The sequence below is a fragment of the Syngnathus typhle genome, linkage group LG13 (genome assembly GCF_033458585.1).
Source record: "Syngnathus typhle isolate RoL2023-S1 ecotype Sweden linkage group LG13, RoL_Styp_1.0, whole genome shotgun sequence".
NCBI lineage: Eukaryota > Metazoa > Chordata > Actinopteri > Syngnathiformes > Syngnathidae > Syngnathus > Syngnathus typhle.
Genome location: NC_083750.1, coordinates 9098857 through 9118289, shown reverse-complemented (window position 1 = coordinate 9118289; position 19433 = coordinate 9098857). Strand labels below are relative to the sequence as shown.

Below are 19433 nucleotides of genomic sequence, written 5' to 3'. Positions count from 1 at the left end.
CACTTTTTTCCTTTGCTCGTGTTATCGTCCATGACACCATCTCAGGCCAAGAGCATCAAATTTATTAACTATTAACAATGCGATAAATAATCTGAATTTTCACCCCATCCATGATGAGCAGTCATCCCTCCCTGCCACACACACTTTTTTTTTTTTTAATCATAACACGCTGTTACCCTGGACAGCGCGCACACATCAGTCGACAACCAGCCGTCAACCGTTTGTCACATTTCCTAAAAACCTTTTTGGCCACAAAGACAAAAGGCTCACGGCGGTACGTCGTGGAGTTTGGCGCGGAGATACGTCTTGACCTCCTCGATGCCGTTCAGCTTTTCCAGGTCGTGGTAGGGCAGCTGCAAGACATCGCGCAACGCGTTAGCATAGCTCGGCATCCAATCGAGTATTACGAGTGCAACTGGCTGGCATGGCACCTGCAGGATGGCATAGCCCAGCAGCCTCAGGTGGCGGTCCCTCATGGCGCGGGAGCCCACCAGGACGCTGGAGTTGTGGCAGTAGTGCCATTTGTCATTCACCGAGATCACCAACCTGAATGGGGGACACGTCATGTTGCGACACAATTGTCCACTTCCGAAACGCTAGTCGGTCAAATGGAAAAAAGCTTTTGGACGCCATAACGATTGCGGCTCCGCGCGACTGCAGCTGGGCAGACCCACCTCCTTATTTGCTGCTCTTTCTGCGGAGGCTGGGCAGCCTCCATCGTGGACCCATCACTTGGCGTCCCCGCTTTGTAGAGAGCCGTCCCCTTGTCAGTGGGGAGATCCGCGCTCGCCTCGTCCTCCAGGATCTTTCCCATGGAGAACTGGAAGAGAGAGTCTGGGGCGGAGGTGGCACCAACGGCCGCCAATCCCGGATCCTCTGCTGGTGGCAGCGGGCCCTCGGAGGGGGGGCTACTGAGTGTGGAGCTCTCCTGGCTTTCCGGCAAATGGTACTCCCCTGCAGGCACGTGGCACTGGGGGCCCGAGTCTGAGGGACCGGCGCTGTCCTTGAGGCAAGTGCCGCCTGCCGGGCCGTATGCCGTCCGAGGTGGAAAGGACCCAGGCTCCACTGTGGTCTGGGCAGCCCCCGCCGCCTCCTGAGCGCCAGTGTCCAGTGCGGCCAAGGAGGCCGACAAGTTGCCGATGTCATCCGGTTCCTGTGGAGTGCACCCGACGGCCGAGCCCGGAACCGAATGCCCGCTTGGCTGCATGGGAAGAACCCGACCGGACGAATCCACTCGCAACACAAAGTCTGGACAGAAACAAGATTGATGTGGGCCGTGCTGCATGTGGTGAGTGCTGCGCGTGTGTGGGGGTGTACCTGTGTAGTATCCGGGCTCAAGTATTTGGTCCCGCTTGTAGTTGTTTTCTCCAACCAGCTGCCGCAGAGCCTCGGCCACGACGCCTTTATAACTGGCACATTCACACATTGGGTCAGTGACCAATAATGGTTCTCGCAAGAATGTGTCAAAAGATATAATCGGAGGACAATGGCCGCGATATCAATTTTAGTACTCAACAGTTCAGCTTGATTCTTTTTGCAACGGATTTTGATGTTGAAGACGTGTAGGTGACATTCGGGCCTCCGGTTCCCACGATCGGCTGAGCTCACCTGTACTTGCGGTTGACCTCGTCGGCGGTGAGCGCCTGGTGGAACATGAGCACCTTCAGTTCGGGGTGCAGGCGGGGGCCCCGGTAGTGGGGGTGCTCTAGCTGCAGGGCGGCATCCAGCAAGGACAGGTAGCGGCGCACGATCAGGGCGTAGGGGCTGTCTGCGGGCAGGATGGGTGTTAGCGCGAGACGGGCCGAGCCAGGCCGGGCAGGCGGGCTACCGACCGGTGACGTTGCTGATGAAGGCGGGGGAGAAGACGTGATGCAGGACGGCACCCGGGAAGCGGCCCAGCTGAAATAGCGACATGAGGATGTTGACGGTGGCCAGCGGGGAGCTCAGCGCTTTGGACTCCAGAACCTCCTCCAGGACCCGGAAGAACCGGTCCTCGTTGGACGGACGGTAGCTCATCCTGCTGAAGGGAAACACCAGCTTCTGGATGACCTGCGTGCACGCGGGGTGATACAGAGTCAGGCCGGGGGGGTCAGGTCAGAGGACGGCCGCCGGCCCTGCTCACCTTGCTGTCCAGATGCTCTGCTTTCCTGACTAGGAAGGCCGCAATGGCGTCAAGTAAGGCCGTCTCGCGGAGACGATGGCGCGCCACGTACTTTGAGATGAGCGACATGGTGGCCACGCTCAGGCCGTCCTCCTTCTTAGGAAGCTCGTCTAACACAAACACACGGCCACACGCCTTAACGCGCGCCTCACCCACCGGCGCCCCTTTTTCAAGGCCGTCTGCTATTCGTCTATCGTGATCTTGTTGTTTGGTCCCAATGCACAAGTGTCCACTCCATGTGGTCAATTTTGGGCAAATGTTGATGTGAACGGACCTGCCAGGCTTCTGATGAACCTCTCCTGTCTGTTCTGGTAGAAGAGGTGCGAGCTGAAGATGAACTCCAGGCTCTTGTTGTTGGCTTCCCGGGCGCAGGCTGCCAACATCTCATCCAGCAGCGCCATCTCCTGGTCTCGCACGCCACTGACGCTGGCCAGCGTGTGTTTGACCAGACGCAAGATCTTTCTAAAAGGTGACCCACAGGCGTGGTTAGGCTCTCATTTGCAAGGTTCCCGGAACCACGGATCTCAAGTATCTGTCGTGCGCGCCAGGAGCAGGGATGGAGGAATTTGTTTGAAGACGTCGCCGCTAGCCGTTACCTGTTGGCCAGCACCCGTTGGGGGTCAGGCGCCGCCTCGTCCTCGTCGCTGGTGCCGCCACGCCATTTCAGGCGGTAGTAGGACAGCAGCAGGAAGAGGGTCTGCGGGTGGCGCTCTCGCTCCAGGTTCTTCTCCAAAGTCAGCAGGCAGGCCTCAGCGAGCGGGTGCTGGCTGCCAGGGTGCAGTTTGAGGCTGGAACTGAACACCATGGACACGTCCTTCTGGTTGAAGCGCGCCAGGCGGCCGTGGCACTCCGCCTCCAGCGCCGCCACCATCGGACAGTCGCCGGAGAGTCCTGACGCCACACAGCACACCACCGAGAAGGTTAGCTTCCTACAGGGACGCCAACAGCGTCCCCCCAAGAGCCGCAGCGACTCGCTCGGCCGCAACCCGAGTTGTTGGTGAACCAAGGCTCTACCATGGTCTTTGGCAACCTCAATTTGTCCTGATAGCATTCTGGGCTGGCGACTTACCGAGCGCTGCGGCGGCGTACAGGCAGTTGACAACACTGAAGTTGTCAAAGTCGGAGCAGTCGCTGATGACGGCATCGCACAGAGACAGGAAGTCCTGGCGCTCCAGGACGTGCCGACCACATGCGTCCGAAGCTTCGCCGCCGGGCAGCGGCGGGAGGGGGGCGGCCTGTAGCAGCTGCGCTATCTTGTGCAGTGCCACGGCATAGTGGTTGTGGGAGATCTTGGCCGGGTTCTGAGACAGCCAGCGCAGAACCTCGTCAGGGCGGCTCGAGCGCTCGATGAGTCGCTTCATGGTGAAGAAGGTGTCGTAGCTCATCTTCTCTTGGATGAAGTTCCACGTCTTCTTCTTGCCTCCCACTTGCGTGCGAAGATGGGCCCGGGGCGGCGGCTGAAAGCGGATTCCCCGAGGCCCCGGGTACGCCAGGTACGGTGGCAGCACCTGGTACTGATGGGGATGGGGGGGCGGCACCTCGAGCACAGCCAGCCCTTGTCGCTTCCCCGCATTGACTCCGCCGCCTCCCCCGGCAGCGTATAGATGGGTAGCGTGCATGGCGGGCGATGTGGCAGCGGCGACTTGACTTAGGACGCGCCAACCGGTGGACCAACGCAGCATGGTGCAGACGCCAAATCAGCTGGTCCCAACGCCCTGTTCCTACATGGAACCACAACACACTTTCTGACATTGCATGACAGTAGGGTTGACCCGATCCAATAACGTAATCGGAAGTTGGGGTAATCATTTGAGTGACACTTTTGGGAGAAAACCCCCCCACAAAAAAATAATTGAGTATTGCTCAAAATGGAGAGACTCAGACTCCGACGAGTGCAAAAGCTGAAGTCGGTGTTGTAGCTTTTCGGCTTATTTTGGTCGACTTCACTGTCATGTGGTAGAGGCTCTTCGCTGTAGCTCCGACCCATCCGTCAACTTCACTGCAGCAGCGCCGCCTGCCGGTCACACAGGTAGCAACGCACCGCAGTCGCGATAACAGCATATTACGTAGTAATGCCCATGCCGTGGTTGCGTCATTAAACGTCATAGAACGTCACAGCTGACGCCTGACTGCTAGCCATTTTCAACAGTTAGCGCGGGCGAAGCTATCGGCGCTGTCATCCTGTCACACAACAAGAGTTGAAAAGTCGCGCTAGCCGGCTGCTAAGAAGCTAAACAGCTGACGCCTTGGTCGCCACTCGCCCTTGCACGAGCGGAAAGAGAACATGGAACGAAATCAGAGCCCGCCGGGCAGCGTTACCTCATCGCTCGGCCGCTGTGGGTGCTCGGTGACCGCGGAGACAGGCAGCGGAGTTTAGCCGTCTCATTCCTTCGCACAGAAACAGCACGCACACCGCCTCGGCTACCCGGCATGCAACGGCTGCCTCCCGCTTGCAAACGCCGCCGCTCGGAGTCGATTTCACCGCGCAGCTGACGCGCAAATGCTCCAGCTGACGCGCAAATGCTCCAGAGGCACTTCGGAGTCAGTTTTCTCATTGACTTGACTCAATCGGGAGCGGACTCTCTAAAGCCCTTGACGCCGCAGAGTAATGCATCCTGGGAAGTGAAGTTTTATTTAGCGGACCGAAATACGCCGACTTCCAAGTCCCGACTCGTGTGCACTTCGAAGCGAGCGTTTGAAGAGCTAAGGAAGCTGTTCGTGGGTCCTAAAAATGGGGTGCTCGACGTTTTTGTTGGGCCAGGGCTACTGGACGGATGACGAATTCAGTTGGGCCAAAGTTTCAAACCAAGAAATGTAGCCAGGCTGTCCAACATAAGTGAATGGACGTTTTTCTTTGTCAATCTTATGTTTCAAAGTTCAAACAGACTTGTTTTCCTCTTAGTTCATTGGGATCGAAAGTTGAGGTCAAAAGTCGTCCTCCACATACTTTCAAAATAAGTGAGATGGGTGCAGTACCAACAAGTCCCCAGCAGACGGCACACTCCCCGTATGGTTGAAGTCAGTATTACATTTCGGTCAGTGGCATTTATCACTTCCGACGGGAGTGTTAAAAACAAAAAGTGACGTCATATGACGGCACATATTAAAGCCGCCAAGGAAATAGTTGAACAAGAAAAATAAAATACAGTAAAAAAGTTGGAGAATGCCTGAGTCAAACGTCAAGGTTCATCCCACGTTAAGCCGCGCCTCGAACTGCGCTCTGCCGCCGGAAATTAAGTCCGGCGGGTGTTGCGCATGCGCGCTGCTACCCTGCCTGCCCTTCCTTCCAGGGTGTAGTCGACTTCTCGCACTCTATGGCGGCGCACAAAAAGTGCTGAGCTCCTGCGCAACTCGCCGCAACAAGGTCCGTCTTCACTCGCCCGCAACTTGCGCCCAACTTCCCCGCAACTTTCTCGCCTCTTCCGCCCCCCCCTCTTGGAGCAAGTCAACCGAGTTTGGTTCACTTTGTGCCGCTCGAGTGGCGTTGCGATCTTGGCGGAGAGTGAGGAGCGCCGATATGGCGGCTGCTTCCCCGCGGTGGTCCCCCCTGGCGGTGGTCTTACTGACGGCCGTCGTGACGCTCGGCGTCGGCGTAGGCGCCGCTATGGATGAGTGCACGGACGAGCAGGGGGGCGCGCAACGCTGTATGCCGGAGTTTGTGAACGCCGCGTTCAACGTAACGGTGGTGGCGACCAACACGTGCGGGAGCCCCGCAGAGGAGTACTGCGTCCAGACGGGAGCCACCGGGGTCACCAAGTCGTGCCACATCTGCGACGCCCGCGACCCTCGCAACCAGCACGGTGCCGCCTACCTCACCGATTACAACAACCAGCAGGACACCACCTGGTGGCAGAGCCAGACCATGCTGGCCGGGGTGCAGTACCCCAACGCCATCAACCTCACCCTGCACCTCGGTAAGAGCCCCGGCATCAAGTCTGGAACGTGCGATCGCGCGCACACGTATGTTGAGCTTTGCTCTCCTACGCCAGTCTTGTAAACCAATAACAATACATCAATTTGAGCGGTTCAGCAGCAAGCTAATTTTTGTCAACAACTGTAAGGAAGGCTCCGGAAGAAAATGCAAACTTGAGGTTTCGCTCCTAGTAGTGTGCTGCAGCTTTTAGCACGCACCCAATGCGGGCCACCCAAAGCCAGGTGACGGGCCATAACTGGCACCCGAGCCGCAGGTTTGACATCCATGAGACATACCCGAACGTAAACGGACGCAAGCCTTCCTGCCAGGCGGCTCAGGGCAACATGGAAACACGCGTGTCTGCTTAAACAGTGTCCCTTGAGAACATGCTAGAACATTCCCATTGTATCCCATCGTGTCATGGGAATTTACATGCTGGCGGACACAGTATCGTGTTTTAGGTGCTGCAATTCATCCCCAACTAATCGCTTAATATTTTGATCTTCGCCTATCCTCATTTCATATGAAATCGTGCAAAATTTGCATCTCTCAACACAAAAGAATCTCCAATTTCTTTCATTGATCATGAAAACACAATGATTGTTTTCTCAAAATAAGACATTTGCAAATATCCATTTTCTGAACGGCTGCTTTAGAGAACAGCAAAAGTGATTCTCAACTTTTTTGTGATAAAGGATTGGAAATGGGATGGTTCTTGAAATATGTTTGTCGGCGGTTGCGCAACCATGCGAAGACTTTGTAACATGCGATGAAAAAGTCACTTGTGGCGCTTGGGAACCTTTTACCGGCGTCTCCATGGTAACGCCATAAAGGAGACTTGTATTTTGTCCCTTTGCTCGCGCCGCTGGCTGAACTTTGACTTTGAGCGAGTGTGCGCCAGGTGAGACGCGCCGGCGGCGACGACGCCCATCCCGATGCTATTTACGTCAGCGCTCTCGTCTTTCGGGACGTTTAAAAAAAGCCGTCTATTTCTGCGGGGCATTCGCGGCGCCGCATTCCCAAGGCCTGCGCTCACGTCGCCGGCTTGGGGACGAGCCGGACGTCCCGCTGCTGCCGTGGCGCCGCCGCGCTCGCCTCATCACCTCAAAATTTTACCGCTCCCCTGGAGTTGACCAGAGCGCTCACCGTGGGAAAAAATCAGGCGGCGAGCGAGCCGGCCAGCAGCTGTTGAAAATCGGACCCCTCCTCTGCTCCCTTCTGGGCGTGGGAACGCGATGCGTAACATCTGGAAGCCCAGCTGACGTGCTCCAATAGACCCCGTCGTCCCAACCCCGTATCACCGTAGCAAAGCGTTCTAACAACATATGGTCAAATTGTCGTTTCTTTCACCGCCCCATAAATACGTCAGCGACGTCGATACGGCTAAATTGGGCAGCCACATTGTCGGGAGGCGCCCGAGTCGAGTCTTGTGGGCCCTTAAAAATTCTTCACCGGGGCCCGTATTAATGTTGCACTGCTTTTTGGGGGTCTCATCCATAAAGGCCGCCCTGCGTGTCGCCTCCAATATGTTTTTCTCCACGTCGATACTGTAGATGGATAACCGGCAGTAAAACCGGCACGTCTCGTGGAGTTCAGAGGTCACCGATGTTGTGCGCGTGACAGCGTTTGCCTTATGGGTGCTTATGGAATGCGCTGCGCGTTGTCATTCGAAACGGAAGTTGTCTGGGCTGATCATGGCATCGCCTGCACCACCTGCTTGCCTTTTGGAATGTGAGGCTGAAGTTGTTGTCCAAGCTCATTTGCATCTCTGCACTGCGGCTTAAGTTAGTCATTTGAGGAATTTGAGTGACTTCCTGCCCTATGGGAGGAAAGGCAGTGTGGGAATTTTTAACAGAAGCAGCTGGTGGGGGGGGCGGGGGCTTTATCTTTGCCGTGGGGGGGGGGGGGTCTTGTGAGGACGACATGCTCGCAAGGTTATTTGTTGCTATACAGGTAGACATGGCAGTTACAGACATACATACAAAGCATGCGCATCCTGCCCAACAACGATGATGTGCTACTCAAATACGAGCTCATTGGTGTTTGTTCCTGACTTCCTGCTATGCTGATGCCTTGGGGGGGGGGGCTCTGGTGGTCTTTGGTGGTCCCTTTAATTAGCACACTGTTTACACACACTGTGCCGGTTTTCACCTGCAAGACTCTTTCATCTTCCCTCAAGCAAATGCTGAACTTGCTTGACATGTTCATTGAAGTGGGATAGTGTGTGCGTGAAATTTTGAACAAAGATGGCTGCCACAAGAATGTCGAAGAATGTAGTATCGTCGGCGCATGCAATGGCACGATTGGTGGCAAACAATTGTGGACTGTTAACAAGACGGAGGTGCGCGTGGGCGGCGGGGCTGACCTTTTACCCGGCTCCGTCCCACGGAAACGCTCAAAGCCTTCTTTGATTTGCTGGGAATGCGGTGAGGTCATCGAGACCTTGCAAGTGAGTTCTGTGCACTTTGGCGGGACCGGTGGCGCTCTTGTTGGAATCTGCCGCAAGATGACCCAAGCACCCAAGCGGCGGCTTCTCCTTTCATTGACGAAGGGACGCAAAACGACCCCTCCCCTCCCCCACTGGCCCCTTTTAAGGCAATCTCATTTGAGTCTGCTGCTTTTTTTTTTCTTGATTTCATACTGAATACATTGATGCCAAATATTCGACACGTTGCTGTCCAAGCCGTCCTGTCCCGCCCCCTCCCTCCTTCCCCCCATGTAAGTGCTGGGGGGTCTCGGGATGGAAAGTTTTTGTCAGGACTTGTCTTGGTGGTGGTAGCTCTCCCTTGGGGGAGGGGGATGGCTCACTTGGGGTCTGCCGCTGCTCTTCACCATAGTCGGAGGAGGAGGCGGAGTCGCCTTGAGGGCACGCCACCTGCTTCAACACCTTTTGTCGGTCTTTGGCATTCTTTCACTAGAGACGTCACGCTTGCCGTGTCTTTGAGTTTCCTGCCGGAAGAAAGTCAGACAACCGGCTTTGTCCGTTTTATTTACTCTCCACTCCGAGGCCCCGGCTGAGCCCCCCACCTCTTTCCCTCCCCCCTCGACATCACCCTGTTTACACAGCGCATTCCTCACGCACGCACGCGGGCCCGGGCCTGCTCATACTCGTCAGGTATGCATGCGCGTCCTTGTCCTGGAGCCACAAGATGGCGCCCGCCAAAGAAGCAGATGTTGCCATCATAGGATGATATCACGCGTGCCAGCGTCCCACTTTGGCATCTGATGATGTCACTCTTACATGCGGCGCACTTCTGTCGGCAGGCAAGGCCTTCGACATCACGTACGTGCGGCTCAAGTTCCACACCAGCCGTCCCGAGAGCTTCGTCATCTACAAGCGCAGTGGCGAGGACGGCGCCTGGACGCCCTACGCCTACTACAGCGGCTCGTGCGAGAAGACCTACGGCAAGCCAGGCCGCGGTTTCATCCGCACCGGCGAGGACGAGCGGCGGGCGCTCTGCACCGACGACTTCAGCGACATCTCGCCGCTGACGGGCGGCAACGTGGCCTTCTCTACGCTGGAGGGCCGGCCCAGCGCGTACAACTTTGACAAAAGTCCCGTCTTGCAGGTGCGTTCTGGCCGCCTCGCTATTTTGCACACTCTTGTGACATTGCTGCCTTCTCCGGAAGGCGGGGTTTAACACGCAGAGACATTAATGCTGCATTCGAGGAAGACGCGGTGTCGGATTTTGACCTTAAAGTGTTCGTATCTCGAAAACATTTTATTCAACTTGATGCGGGTGAATAATGGCATATGTTCATGCTGTCAGCACAAATCACGTTATTTTAAAACCCAAAATGAACGCAAAGCTAAATATGTTTCTGATCTCGCAAGTAAAGTCCGACCTGAGACCTTCCTGGAATGCCGCATTGCACGAACACTAGGGCAAGTTTAGAAACAAGCAAAGATGTGATCGTGGACACCGCTGTATGTTCTGACTCATGCTCAAACACACTTGAGTGATGTCACTGTAGTCGGGAGGGTTCCTGTCCTGGCAATTTATTTTGGGCGACCGTGTCGGACGGCCGTCGCCAAACGCGACTTCCGAAACCCTGCTGACGCCGTCAAGAGGTCGCAGCGGCTAAGAAGGGCCGCCGCCATTAGCGCAACACCGGCCGCTGGTGAAAATGAGAAGTACATTTTGCTATTTCAAATCAATAAAAAAGTTTTTAAACATTTTTGCGGGCACAAGAATAAAATATTTCAGAGAATAAACCCAAAGTGTCATTGCTGCGCTCCTTGCCAGCAAACATATAGCGCACGTGGGATTCCCGCGTGATTGCTAGTGCGAAAACGGGGCAGCTGCAGTGGCGGCGGCGAGGGGTTAGCTTCGGAACAGCTGCGGCGTGTCCAATGATGACTACCGCATCCAAAGGCCCCAACGCCCACTTCCTGGAAGCCAGAAGCCCACCTCCTTCCATTTAACGAGTGACAAAAACAAAGGCTGTCCTTTTTGGATGCAGGAAGTGCGCAAGCACCTGCTCAAACAAACCCCCCGGCCAACCACCATCAGCTTCCAAACTGACCCCCCCCTTAGAGTTCCAGAATTGCGCAATGCTCTGAGAACAAATTGCCACATTCGGGGTTGCAGAAATTCAAATGACATCATGCACTGTTCCTAGCAGGTCTCGATTCTTTCTAAAAAGAAGGCCTTGCATCTTGCAAAATAGAATTTGTTATTGAAAAAAAGAAAAAGCTTGACAGACGCGAGAGATAGCGCGTGCTCGCGAGCCGCATGTGTCGAGCCTTTGTTTGTCATGTCTCGGCCGGTATCGGTGCGCCGTCCTCCCCGCCAGACGCACGTTGTTGATCTCAGAGCAGCTGCGCCAAGAGAGCTCTCGCTCCCTCACCCGAGGGATGCGAAAAGCTTCCTGCCGATAGCGAGCGCCGGCCTTGGCGGCCTGTTGTGTAACACTTTTGGGTTTTTTTTACATATCGTCCGTGACGAAGCGATGTCCGGGGCCCAGCGGGTGTTTTCAACAAGCCTTGTACACGTGTCGGTTGCGACAAAGGCGCTCGCTTTGAAAGCTGATGCGTCTTCGCTCTGGCAAATCCCATTGACGCCCGAAATATTGCACGGAAGCCGAAACGGGCCCATCGAAGAGGCAGAGTTTGCTGAGCGCTCGCTCGGTGTCCGTAGCTTGGCGTTACGTCATGATGTTGTGTGCCGCGACAGGACTGGGTGACGGCCACCGACATCCGGGTGACCTTGAACCGCCTCAACACCTTCGGCGACGAAGTCTTCAACGACCCCAAAGTGCTCAAGTCCTACTACTACGCCATCTCCGACTTTGCCGTGGGCGGAAGGTAAGCCAGCCTGCGCTCTCGGGGAACGTCGTCCGCCGCGCTTTTCATTTCCCTCGATTTATTTTGTCTGCAACGTGAGGCCCTCTTACCTAGTTCACATAGTCACATATATCACGACGACCCTGATCGGCCAGGTGCAAGTGCAACGGCCATGCCAGCGAGTGCCTGAAGGACGCCGGAGGTCGCCTGGTGTGCAACTGCAAGCACAACACGGAGGGAGCCGACTGTCAGCTCTGCAAAGCCTTCTACAACGACCGTCCGTGGAGGCGGGCCACCGCTGACAACGCCAACGAGTGTCTGCGTAAGAGAGCGCCGACGTCGTAGGCCGGCGCCGCCCTCGCCTGACATCGCCGTTTACGTCCACCAGCGTGCGAGTGCAGCGGAAAGAGTTCCGAGTGCTACTTTGACGCCGAGCTGTACCGAGCCACGGGCCATGGGGGGCACTGCAAGAACTGCGCTGACAACACGGACGGGCCCAGGTGCGAGCGCTGCCTAGAGCGCCATTACAGGGTCCCAGATGAGCGCCGCCGCTGCCTGCCCTGCGCCTGCAACTCTGTGGGTGAGACCCTCCTTCGAAATGCGGACCGCCGGCAAGATGGTCACATCAGCGACATGAAAAAGGCCCACCGTGTGCCTAATTCCAATCCAACGACGAAACAAACGACCTGAGAGCGCGCCTGCGCCAGGAGCTTACGATCCATCCGCGCCCATGTCGTTCAGGTTCCGAGTCACCCCAGTGTGATGAGCGGGGCGCGTGCGCGTGCAAACCGGGAGTGACGGGGGAAAAGTGCGACCGCTGCCAGCCCGGCTTCCACAGTCTCACCGAGGCTGGATGCAGGTGAGACCGGGCGACGGGGGCTTCTCGGCGACTCTTCCTTCGATGCCATGATGACACGTTTTGCGCAGGCCGTGTTCGTGCTCGCCTTCAGGAAGCACTCAGGAATGTGACGTCGGCACGGGCCAATGTCGCTGCAAGGAAAACGTGGAGGGCTTTGCCTGCGACAGGTAAGCCGCACCGGCTGCGGCGTATCCACGCGCACGCTGAGCGACCTTTGAACCCTTCAGGTGCAAGCCAGGCTTCTTCAACATGGACGCCAACAACGCCGAAGGCTGCACTCCGTGTTTCTGCTTCCTTCACTCGTCCGTGTGCGAGAGCGCGCCCGGCTTCAGCGTCCACACGCTCAGCTCCAACTTTGAACAAGGTAGGCGGGCGCCTACGCCTGCGCCGCTCTCGCACTGACCGTGCTGTGCTGTGCGTGTCTCTCGGCAGACGAGGAAGAGTGGACGGGCCGGCGGCACGATGCGTCGGACGTGCCAGTGCGATGGTCGGCCGACAGTCGGGACATCTCGCTTCTCTCGCAGGACTACTTCCCCATGTACTTTGTGGCTCCAGGTACGCCAAGCGGCGGCTCGCTCGCTCGCTTGCTGGCTCGTTTTGCTAGAGGAAATGGGGCGCCATACAGAAGAGTGGTGACGATTCATCAAAAAGCGAATACGATTCATCGGCAGCTGTTTTAGCCATCGGTTGTTTTCTTCCAAATTTGCGTTGAGTTTCTTGCCTGTATGGCACTCCTACCTCCAGTCTGGCGGGTCGAAGCGAAGGACCGGGCCGAGTACGGGCCAACCCGCGAATTGGTCGCTCACGTGCGCGCATGAAGCTGACCTTGTGTCTCGTGTCGTGTCCAGACAAGTTCTTGGGGGACCAGCTGCTGAGCTTCGGTCAGAACTTGAGTCTGAGTTTCCGCGTGGATCGTCGCGACAGCCGGCTGTCAGCCGAGGACCTGGTCCTGGAGGGCGCCGGCCTTCGGGTGGCTGTGCCCCTCATCGCCCAGGGCAACGCCTATCCCGCCGATGAGAAGCAACGCTACGTCTTCAGGTAACAAGTAACCACCTCCTCTTCCTCGCACGTCTCCTTTGTCTACTTCTTGCTGAGCTTGCCGTCGCTCACTTCATAAGAAAGACGCCTCCACATTTGGAAGGGTGCTGTTGCTGAGCCGATGTTGTTTTCCCTTCTTCGACTTTAACTTGCTGCCTTCCTCTGCTTGCTCCTCCTCCTTCATTTTGATCCTTTGTCTTTCTCTGCTGGTCCTCCAGACTCCACAACAGCGCCGACTACCCTTGGAGGCCGGCCATCAGCCACTCGGACTTCCAGAAACTTCTCCACAACCTGACGGCCATCAAGATTCGCGGCACCTACAGCGAGAAGAGTACGTCGAGGCTGCAATCCAAATCCCGAATCTGCCGTTGCGACGTTTTCTCACAGTCGGGTGTGCGGGAAGGAAGTCATCCTCACTCACTTCACTCAGCGCCGCTATATTGCAGGTGCCGGTTATTTGGACGACGTGTCCTTGATGACGGCCCGGCGCGGCCCGGGCATCCCGGCCCGCTGGGTGGAGCAATGCACGTGCCCCCGCGGCTACGAGGGCCGGCGCTGCGAGCACTGCACGGCCGGCTACCGCCGCGCCCGCCCGCAACTGGGAGCCTTCAGCGCCTGCGAGGCTTGCGACTGCAACGGCCACAGCGACTCCTGCGACCCGAGCACAGGTGGGCCGTTAAGATTCTCTCCCGTTCGTCGGTGCAGTGGAGATGCCGCTCACCCCCCTTTGTGCAATTCCTTCTCTGGGTGTGTGCAGGCGCATGTGACTGTCAGCATAACACTGGGGGCATGAGTTGTGAGCGCTGCCGGGACGGTTTCTACGGCGACGCCACTAGGGGGACGTCCTCGGACTGCCAGCCTTGCCCGTGTCCCGCCGGCGCCACCTGCGCCCTGGTCCCTAAGAGTGGAGAGGTGGTCTGCACCAACTGTCCCGCCGGCACCACAGGTACCGCCTGGGGGAACTTTTCAAACGGGTTTCGGCACTAGCGGCTAGCAAAGCGACTGCTTGAAAAAGTCTTTGATCGGCCCATCGATCGTCATGCGCCGAAATGATGGAAGATTGAAGCCGCCCTCGCCTTGTCTTCTTCACAGGCAAGCGGTGCGAGCTGTGCGACGACGGTTTCTTCGGGGACCCCCTGGGCGAGAGCGGTCCGATACGCGCCTGCCGCGCCTGCAAGTGCAGTGACAACATCGACCCCAATGCCGTCGGCAACTGCAACCGCGAGACGGGCCAGTGCGTCAAGTGCATCTACAACACGGACGGCTTCTTTTGTGACCGCTGCAAGGACGGTTTCTACGGCAACGCCCTGGCCGCCGACCCTGCCGACAAGTGCAAAGGTCGGTCCGTCAAATGATTTTCGTTTCGATTTTCGGTGCCTCAACGCTTCTCCCCCTTTGTCAGCGTGCGCGTGTTCCAAGTTGGGCACGGAGGGTGGCCAAACAAGCTGCTCGGCGGTGACGGGCCAGTGCCCCTGCTTGCCCAACGTTGCGGGGCGAGACTGCGGCGCCTGCCGGCCAGGATTTTTCAACCTGCGCAGCCAAACCGGTTGCGAGCGGTAAGTGCCGCTCCCGCCGATAAAACGAGCGTAGCGTACAGAGCGTGATGCTTTGGGGAAAGCGACGACGTCTGGCCTTTCCTCGCTCTCGCAGGTGCAACTGCGACGCCATCGGCTCCGCAAACGGCCAGTGCGACATCGTCAGCGGCCAGTGCGAATGCCAGCCCGGCGTCACGGGGCCCCGCTGCGAGGGCTGCGAGGTCAACTTTTTCGGCTTCGGCTCGTCCGGATGCAAACGTAGGAGCGGCTGCCCGACGGGCGTCTCAGCCGCGGCCCATACTTCAACTCTGACCCTCGCCTTCCCCTTCCACATCAGCCTGCGACTGCCACCCCGAGGGCGCCCAGTCAGGCCAGTGCCGGGAGGACGGACGCTGCCTCTGCCGGCCCGGCTTTGTAGGCGCCCGCTGCGACATGTGCGAGGAGAACTACTTCTACAACCGCTCGGCGCCTGGATGCCAGCAGTGTCCCTCTTGCTACAGTCTCGTCAGGGACAAGGTGAGGAGCTTCGCCTGTCCGCCTGCCCCGGGGCTCTGCTGAAGACCTTGACTCCACGGGCGCTTTTGCGGCCGGCAGGTGAACCAGCAGCGTCAGAAGATCCACGAGCTCCAGACGCTCATCGACAACCTGGCGTCCGGTCAGGAGACGGTCAGCGACAAAGCCTTCGAAGACCGCCTCAAGGAGGCAGAGCGCGCCGTCCTCAACCTCCTAGACGAGGCGCGCTCCAGCAAGGGTACAGGAGCTTTGGCGCCGTCATCAGGATGGACTTTATAGCTATGAAGCAAATATTAAAGTGACCCGTTGTCAAGTCAAAATAATGACGGTGTGCTGTTGTTGACCCCTTTCAGATGTGGACAGCGGCCTGCTGGAGCGTCTGAATGCCATCAATGGCTCGCTCACCACGCAGTGGAACCGTCTGCAGAACGTCCGCGTTACGGTGGAGCAGACGGGCGGGCAGGCCGACCGCGCCCGCAACCAAGTGCGCCAGACCGAGAACCTCATCGACCGCGCCCGGCGGGAGCTGGACAAGGCCAAGGACGCCATCGGCAAAGTGGTGCGTGTGAAGACCCCCTCCTCTGCTGCGGGGCGCGTGCTGAAGGTGCGCCGTGCTCTTTCAGGACATTAAATCTCCAAGCGGTGACGGTGATCCCAACAACATGACGTTGCTAGCCGAGGAAGCTCGCAAACTGGCCGACAAGTGAGAGCAGGGAGGGCGGGAGCTAGGTTGGGAGATAAGCGGTGTGACTGGTCTTGTTGGCGCAGGCACAAGATGGACGCCGACCAGATCCAGAAGATCGCCAATGACGCCAACGACACTTCCACCAAAGCCTACAACCTACTCCTCAAGACACTGGACGGAGAAGGAAAGACGGCGCAACAGATAGATGAGCTCAACAGGAAGTAGGTGGCCAAAGAGCCGAGACTCACGCGTGTACTTGAAGGCGTGGCCTCGCCAACGTCTAACCCGGTCTGCCTTCTTCAGATACAAAGAGGCGCTGGAGCTGGCCAAGAGTTTGGAGAAGCAGGCCAACAAAGTCCAAGCGGAGGCGGAGGAGGCCGGAAACCACGCCGTCGAGATCTTCGCCAACCTCACCAGCCTGCCGCCGTTGCATACGCATGCCCTGGAGGTGGCGCCGCCGCCCTGTCGCCGCCGCCGCTGCCACATGGCAATGGCAAACCTGCCGGCTTGCCTTTCGCAGGAGGAGGCCAACAAGATCAAGAAGGAGGCTTCCGACTTGGACGCCCTGATCGACAAGGCAGAGAAGGAGTACAATGAGCTGAGGAATGACCTGGCGCCCAAAGAGTTTGAAGTTCAGAAACTGCTGGAGAAAGGTCGCAGCGAGCAGCAGGTAACTTATCAACGGATTTGCCAAGCAAGCTTTGGAACTGTTTTTGAAATTAAAATGTGTTTTCTCCGCCGGTCTACTTTCTCCTCTCTCGTCGTCTCGCAGACGGCCGACCAGCTCCTGGCCCGCGCCGACGCCGCCAAGGCGACAGCCGTGGAGGCGGCCAAGAAGGCCCAGTCAACCTTCCGCGAGGCTGAGAACATCCTGGACGACCTGCGAGGTGCCAGCCCCGCTCGAGCCCGTTCATCATCTGGCCTTTTGTCCAAACGGCAGCATCGGCTTATTCTCTGCAGACTTCGACCGCCGCGTCAACGACAACAAGACGGCGGCGGAGGAAGCGCTGAAGAGGATCCCGTCCATCAACGCCACTGTGGTGGCCGCTAATGCCAAAACCCGGCAGGCCGAGGCGGCACTAGGAAACGCTGATGCTAATGCCAGGGAGGCCAAGAGTAAGGCCGAGGAGGCCGAGCGCATCGCCGCCAACGTGCAGAAGGTGGGGCCCTCGCCTGCTGCTGCAAATTTGCCGTCCTTAACCAAAAAGTTAAGTGGGAGTGCCTGACTTCGACCTGACCCGTGTTCCCGTCCTGCCTCCGCGCAGGGCTCAGCCAAGACCAAGGAGGACGCCGAGAAGGCCTTGCAGGACGCCGACAAGCTGGAAGGCGACACGGACGCCCTGATGGATGAGCTGAGCGCCGCCGAGGAGCAGCTGAGCAAAAAGAAGGCCGAGGCCGACCAGGATGCCGCTGTGGCTGCCATGGTACCGAGCTGCCCGCCCTTTGCCATGATGTCACATAGTGTCACGTGATGTCACGCGATGGCCACCTCAGGTGACCTTGAGTCGCACGGACAGCGAGTGTTTGACTCGAGGTCACCTGACGTGGGATGACGTCCGCGTTGAACGAACGCGGCTGACGTACCGCCCGACTCGCCGCAGGCTTCGGCTAACGCCAAGGAAGCCGAAGACAACGCCCGCAAAGCCAAAAGTGCCGTCAAGACGGTCCTCAGCACCATCGCCGCCCTGCTGGAGCAACTCGGTAAGAGCGGAGAGGCCGCATCTGCCGGTGTTTGGACAAGTTCATCTTCAACTTTGGTTCATTCCCCTCAGGCAACATCGACAAAGTGGACCTGGGCAAACTGACGCAAATCGATGAGTCGCTCCGGCGCGCCAAGGACAAGATGGCCGCTAGCGAGCTGGACAGCAAGTTGAGGAAGCTCAGCGACGTGGCACGCACACAGGAGGCCATGATCGGCGACTACGACCAGCAGATCAGAGAGATCCGCGCCGATATAGCCAACCTCAACGACATCAAGAACACGCTGCCCGACGGCTGCTTCAACACGCCGTCCCTGGAGAAGGCCTAAAGGCCCGACGCCGCGAGACGCCGCAAACGCCTTACCAAAACTCCACTTTGATTGTTTTTGTCTTTTTTTGAACTGTGCGTAAGCGCAAAGCACCAGAGACCATCAGCACGAACCCCACGAGACTGCACGCCCGCCGCCACTGCAACAGGAAGTCCCTCCAAGTGCCAGTTTCCTGGGCGGGCGCACCACCGCGCCCCACCACATGAGGGAAGGGCTCATCGGCATTGATGCTCCACCTCCCGACGTTTGATTCTCTGATGTGACATCATCGCCACCAAAATCACACCACATCCTGAGGGATCCCGCAGAGGTCTGTCTCAAGACACTACGGCAAATACATTTTCCAACCACTTGCCGTTTGAGCGTTTATTGCATGTCCTCCATATCCAGCTCGAGCTCCGTGCCAGACTTTTTCAGATTTGTCGAGGCCCGTTGCTCTGCTTGGCCGGATTTACGACGATTCGTTTTAAAAAAAGAAATACTCAATGAAATCACTTCTTTTTGGTCCATCAATGCAATTAATTGCAGTCACAACATTTGACTCTTCCAATACTTTGTGTGTGTCTCTCACTCTCTCTCTCTCTCTTGCTCTCTCGCATACCAGAGCCATAAGCTGGATATGGAAGAAATACGACTACAGTAATCCTTATCTATAAGTCGTTTTTTTTTTTTTTTTAATAAGATTAACTGGGCAAAAACCACTGATGTCTATCTCTTGTTTGAAAAACAGGACACGATTTTAAAGTGACTACAGTGCCGAAATATTAACGCGACGAAACGCAGGAAGTCCCTCCTACTAGTAGTTTTCCGTGCACAAGCCTCCGTTACCTTTGTGGCTGACTGTGTAACATTTGTTCTACTGGCGCGTGACGTCCCTCCCTGCTGGCCTCCATCACTAGCAACTGAGCTGGCGCTATGCGGCAGCTAAACGCTTTTCCAGTCAGTTGCGCCTGGCACTCCAGCGACCGACGGGTGCAGCCTCGTCGGTCCCGCCAGCGCTCATCCTGTTCACGTGGTGACGTTGCCCGGACTCTATGCAACTTTTGTACATTCGCTCTGATACACTGGTGCTAAAAATACGTCGTGCGTATGCGTGAATGTTTTTTTTCCGATGTTCACTTTTTTGTTTAATAGCGGCACGCGTGCTTGTCAACGTCGCCATTTTTTTCCTTAATGTTCTTTATCTCGTCACGCGACTGAAGTGAAGACGTAGTTAATCTGTGATTTGTAACGACTTTGTGCCTTATTATGAACTTTGTGTGTGTAATCCAAACAAGAACACTATGACCTTTGACCTCCATCCATCCATCCACATATAGACATGTAAGCACGCGTGTGTAATAATAAACAGTATTGTTAAATTATCAGGTTTCCGCTAACGTCCGTGTCCCTCTTCTGCGCCCTTTCTGGTCT

At 57.0% G+C, this 19433-nt stretch overlaps 2 protein-coding genes across 2 annotated transcripts; one reads left to right on the top strand and one right to left on the bottom strand.

The window, feature by feature from the left end:
- Nucleotides 1-41: 41 nt before the first annotated feature.
- Nucleotides 42-4772, bottom strand: fastk (Fas-activated serine/threonine kinase). Its single transcript, XM_061295133.1, has 11 exons — nucleotides 4481-4772; nucleotides 3231-3882; nucleotides 2758-3052; nucleotides 2436-2623; nucleotides 2123-2271; nucleotides 1833-2049; nucleotides 1609-1768; nucleotides 1318-1409; nucleotides 675-1248; nucleotides 432-546; nucleotides 42-353 (listed from the first exon to the last, which is right to left on the bottom strand). The coding sequence occupies exons 2-11, from the start codon at nucleotides 3841-3843 to the stop codon at nucleotides 267-269; spliced, it is 2490 nt and encodes an 829-aa protein (XP_061151117.1). The 5' UTR covers nucleotides 3844-3882; nucleotides 4481-4772; the 3' UTR covers nucleotides 42-266.
- Nucleotides 4773-5424: 652 nt separating this feature from the next.
- Nucleotides 5425-19384, top strand: lamc1 (laminin, gamma 1). The gene is made up of 28 exons (XM_061295125.1): nucleotides 5425-6075; nucleotides 9339-9643; nucleotides 11252-11382; nucleotides 11517-11683; nucleotides 11750-11941; nucleotides 12103-12220; nucleotides 12289-12387; nucleotides 12448-12584; nucleotides 12653-12775; nucleotides 13069-13258; nucleotides 13477-13589; nucleotides 13705-13926; nucleotides 14016-14204; nucleotides 14351-14596; nucleotides 14661-14814; nucleotides 14909-15051; nucleotides 15131-15309; nucleotides 15388-15544; nucleotides 15660-15865; nucleotides 15930-16009; nucleotides 16075-16212; nucleotides 16295-16439; nucleotides 16512-16661; nucleotides 16764-16878; nucleotides 16952-17151; nucleotides 17257-17415; nucleotides 17593-17692; nucleotides 17764-19384. The coding sequence occupies exons 1-28, from the start codon at nucleotides 5679-5681 to the stop codon at nucleotides 18018-18020; spliced, it is 4812 nt and encodes a 1603-aa protein (XP_061151109.1). The 5' UTR covers nucleotides 5425-5678; the 3' UTR covers nucleotides 18021-19384.
- The last annotated feature ends 49 nt before the right edge of the window (nucleotides 19385-19433 follow it).

Excerpts from the sequence above, each read along its gene's own strand:
- lamc1 (XM_061295125.1), top strand. The coding sequence starts at position 5,679 with ATGGCGGCTGCTTCCCCGCGGTGGTCCCCCCTGGCGGTGGTCTTACTG. Across the intron at positions 11,942-12,102 it reads CTGCGCCTGCAACTCTGTGG|GTTCCGAGTCACCCCAGTGT; the intron begins GTGAGACCCTCC and ends CATGTCGTTCAG. Across the intron at positions 16,440-16,511 it reads TGCATACGCATGCCCTGGAG|GAGGAGGCCAACAAGATCAA; the intron begins GTGGCGCCGCCG and ends TGCCTTTCGCAG.
- fastk (XM_061295133.1), bottom strand. The coding sequence starts at position 3,843 with ATGCTGCGTTGGTCCACCGGTTGGCGCGTCCTAAGTCAAGTCGCCGCT. Across the intron at positions 2,050-2,122 it reads CAGAGCATCTGGACAGCAAG|GTCATCCAGAAGCTGGTGTT; the intron begins GTGAGCAGGGCC and ends GCGTGCACGCAG. Across the intron at positions 354-431 it reads TGGGCTATGCCATCCTGCAG|CTGCCCTACCACGACCTGGA; the intron begins GTGCCATGCCAG and ends GATGTCTTGCAG.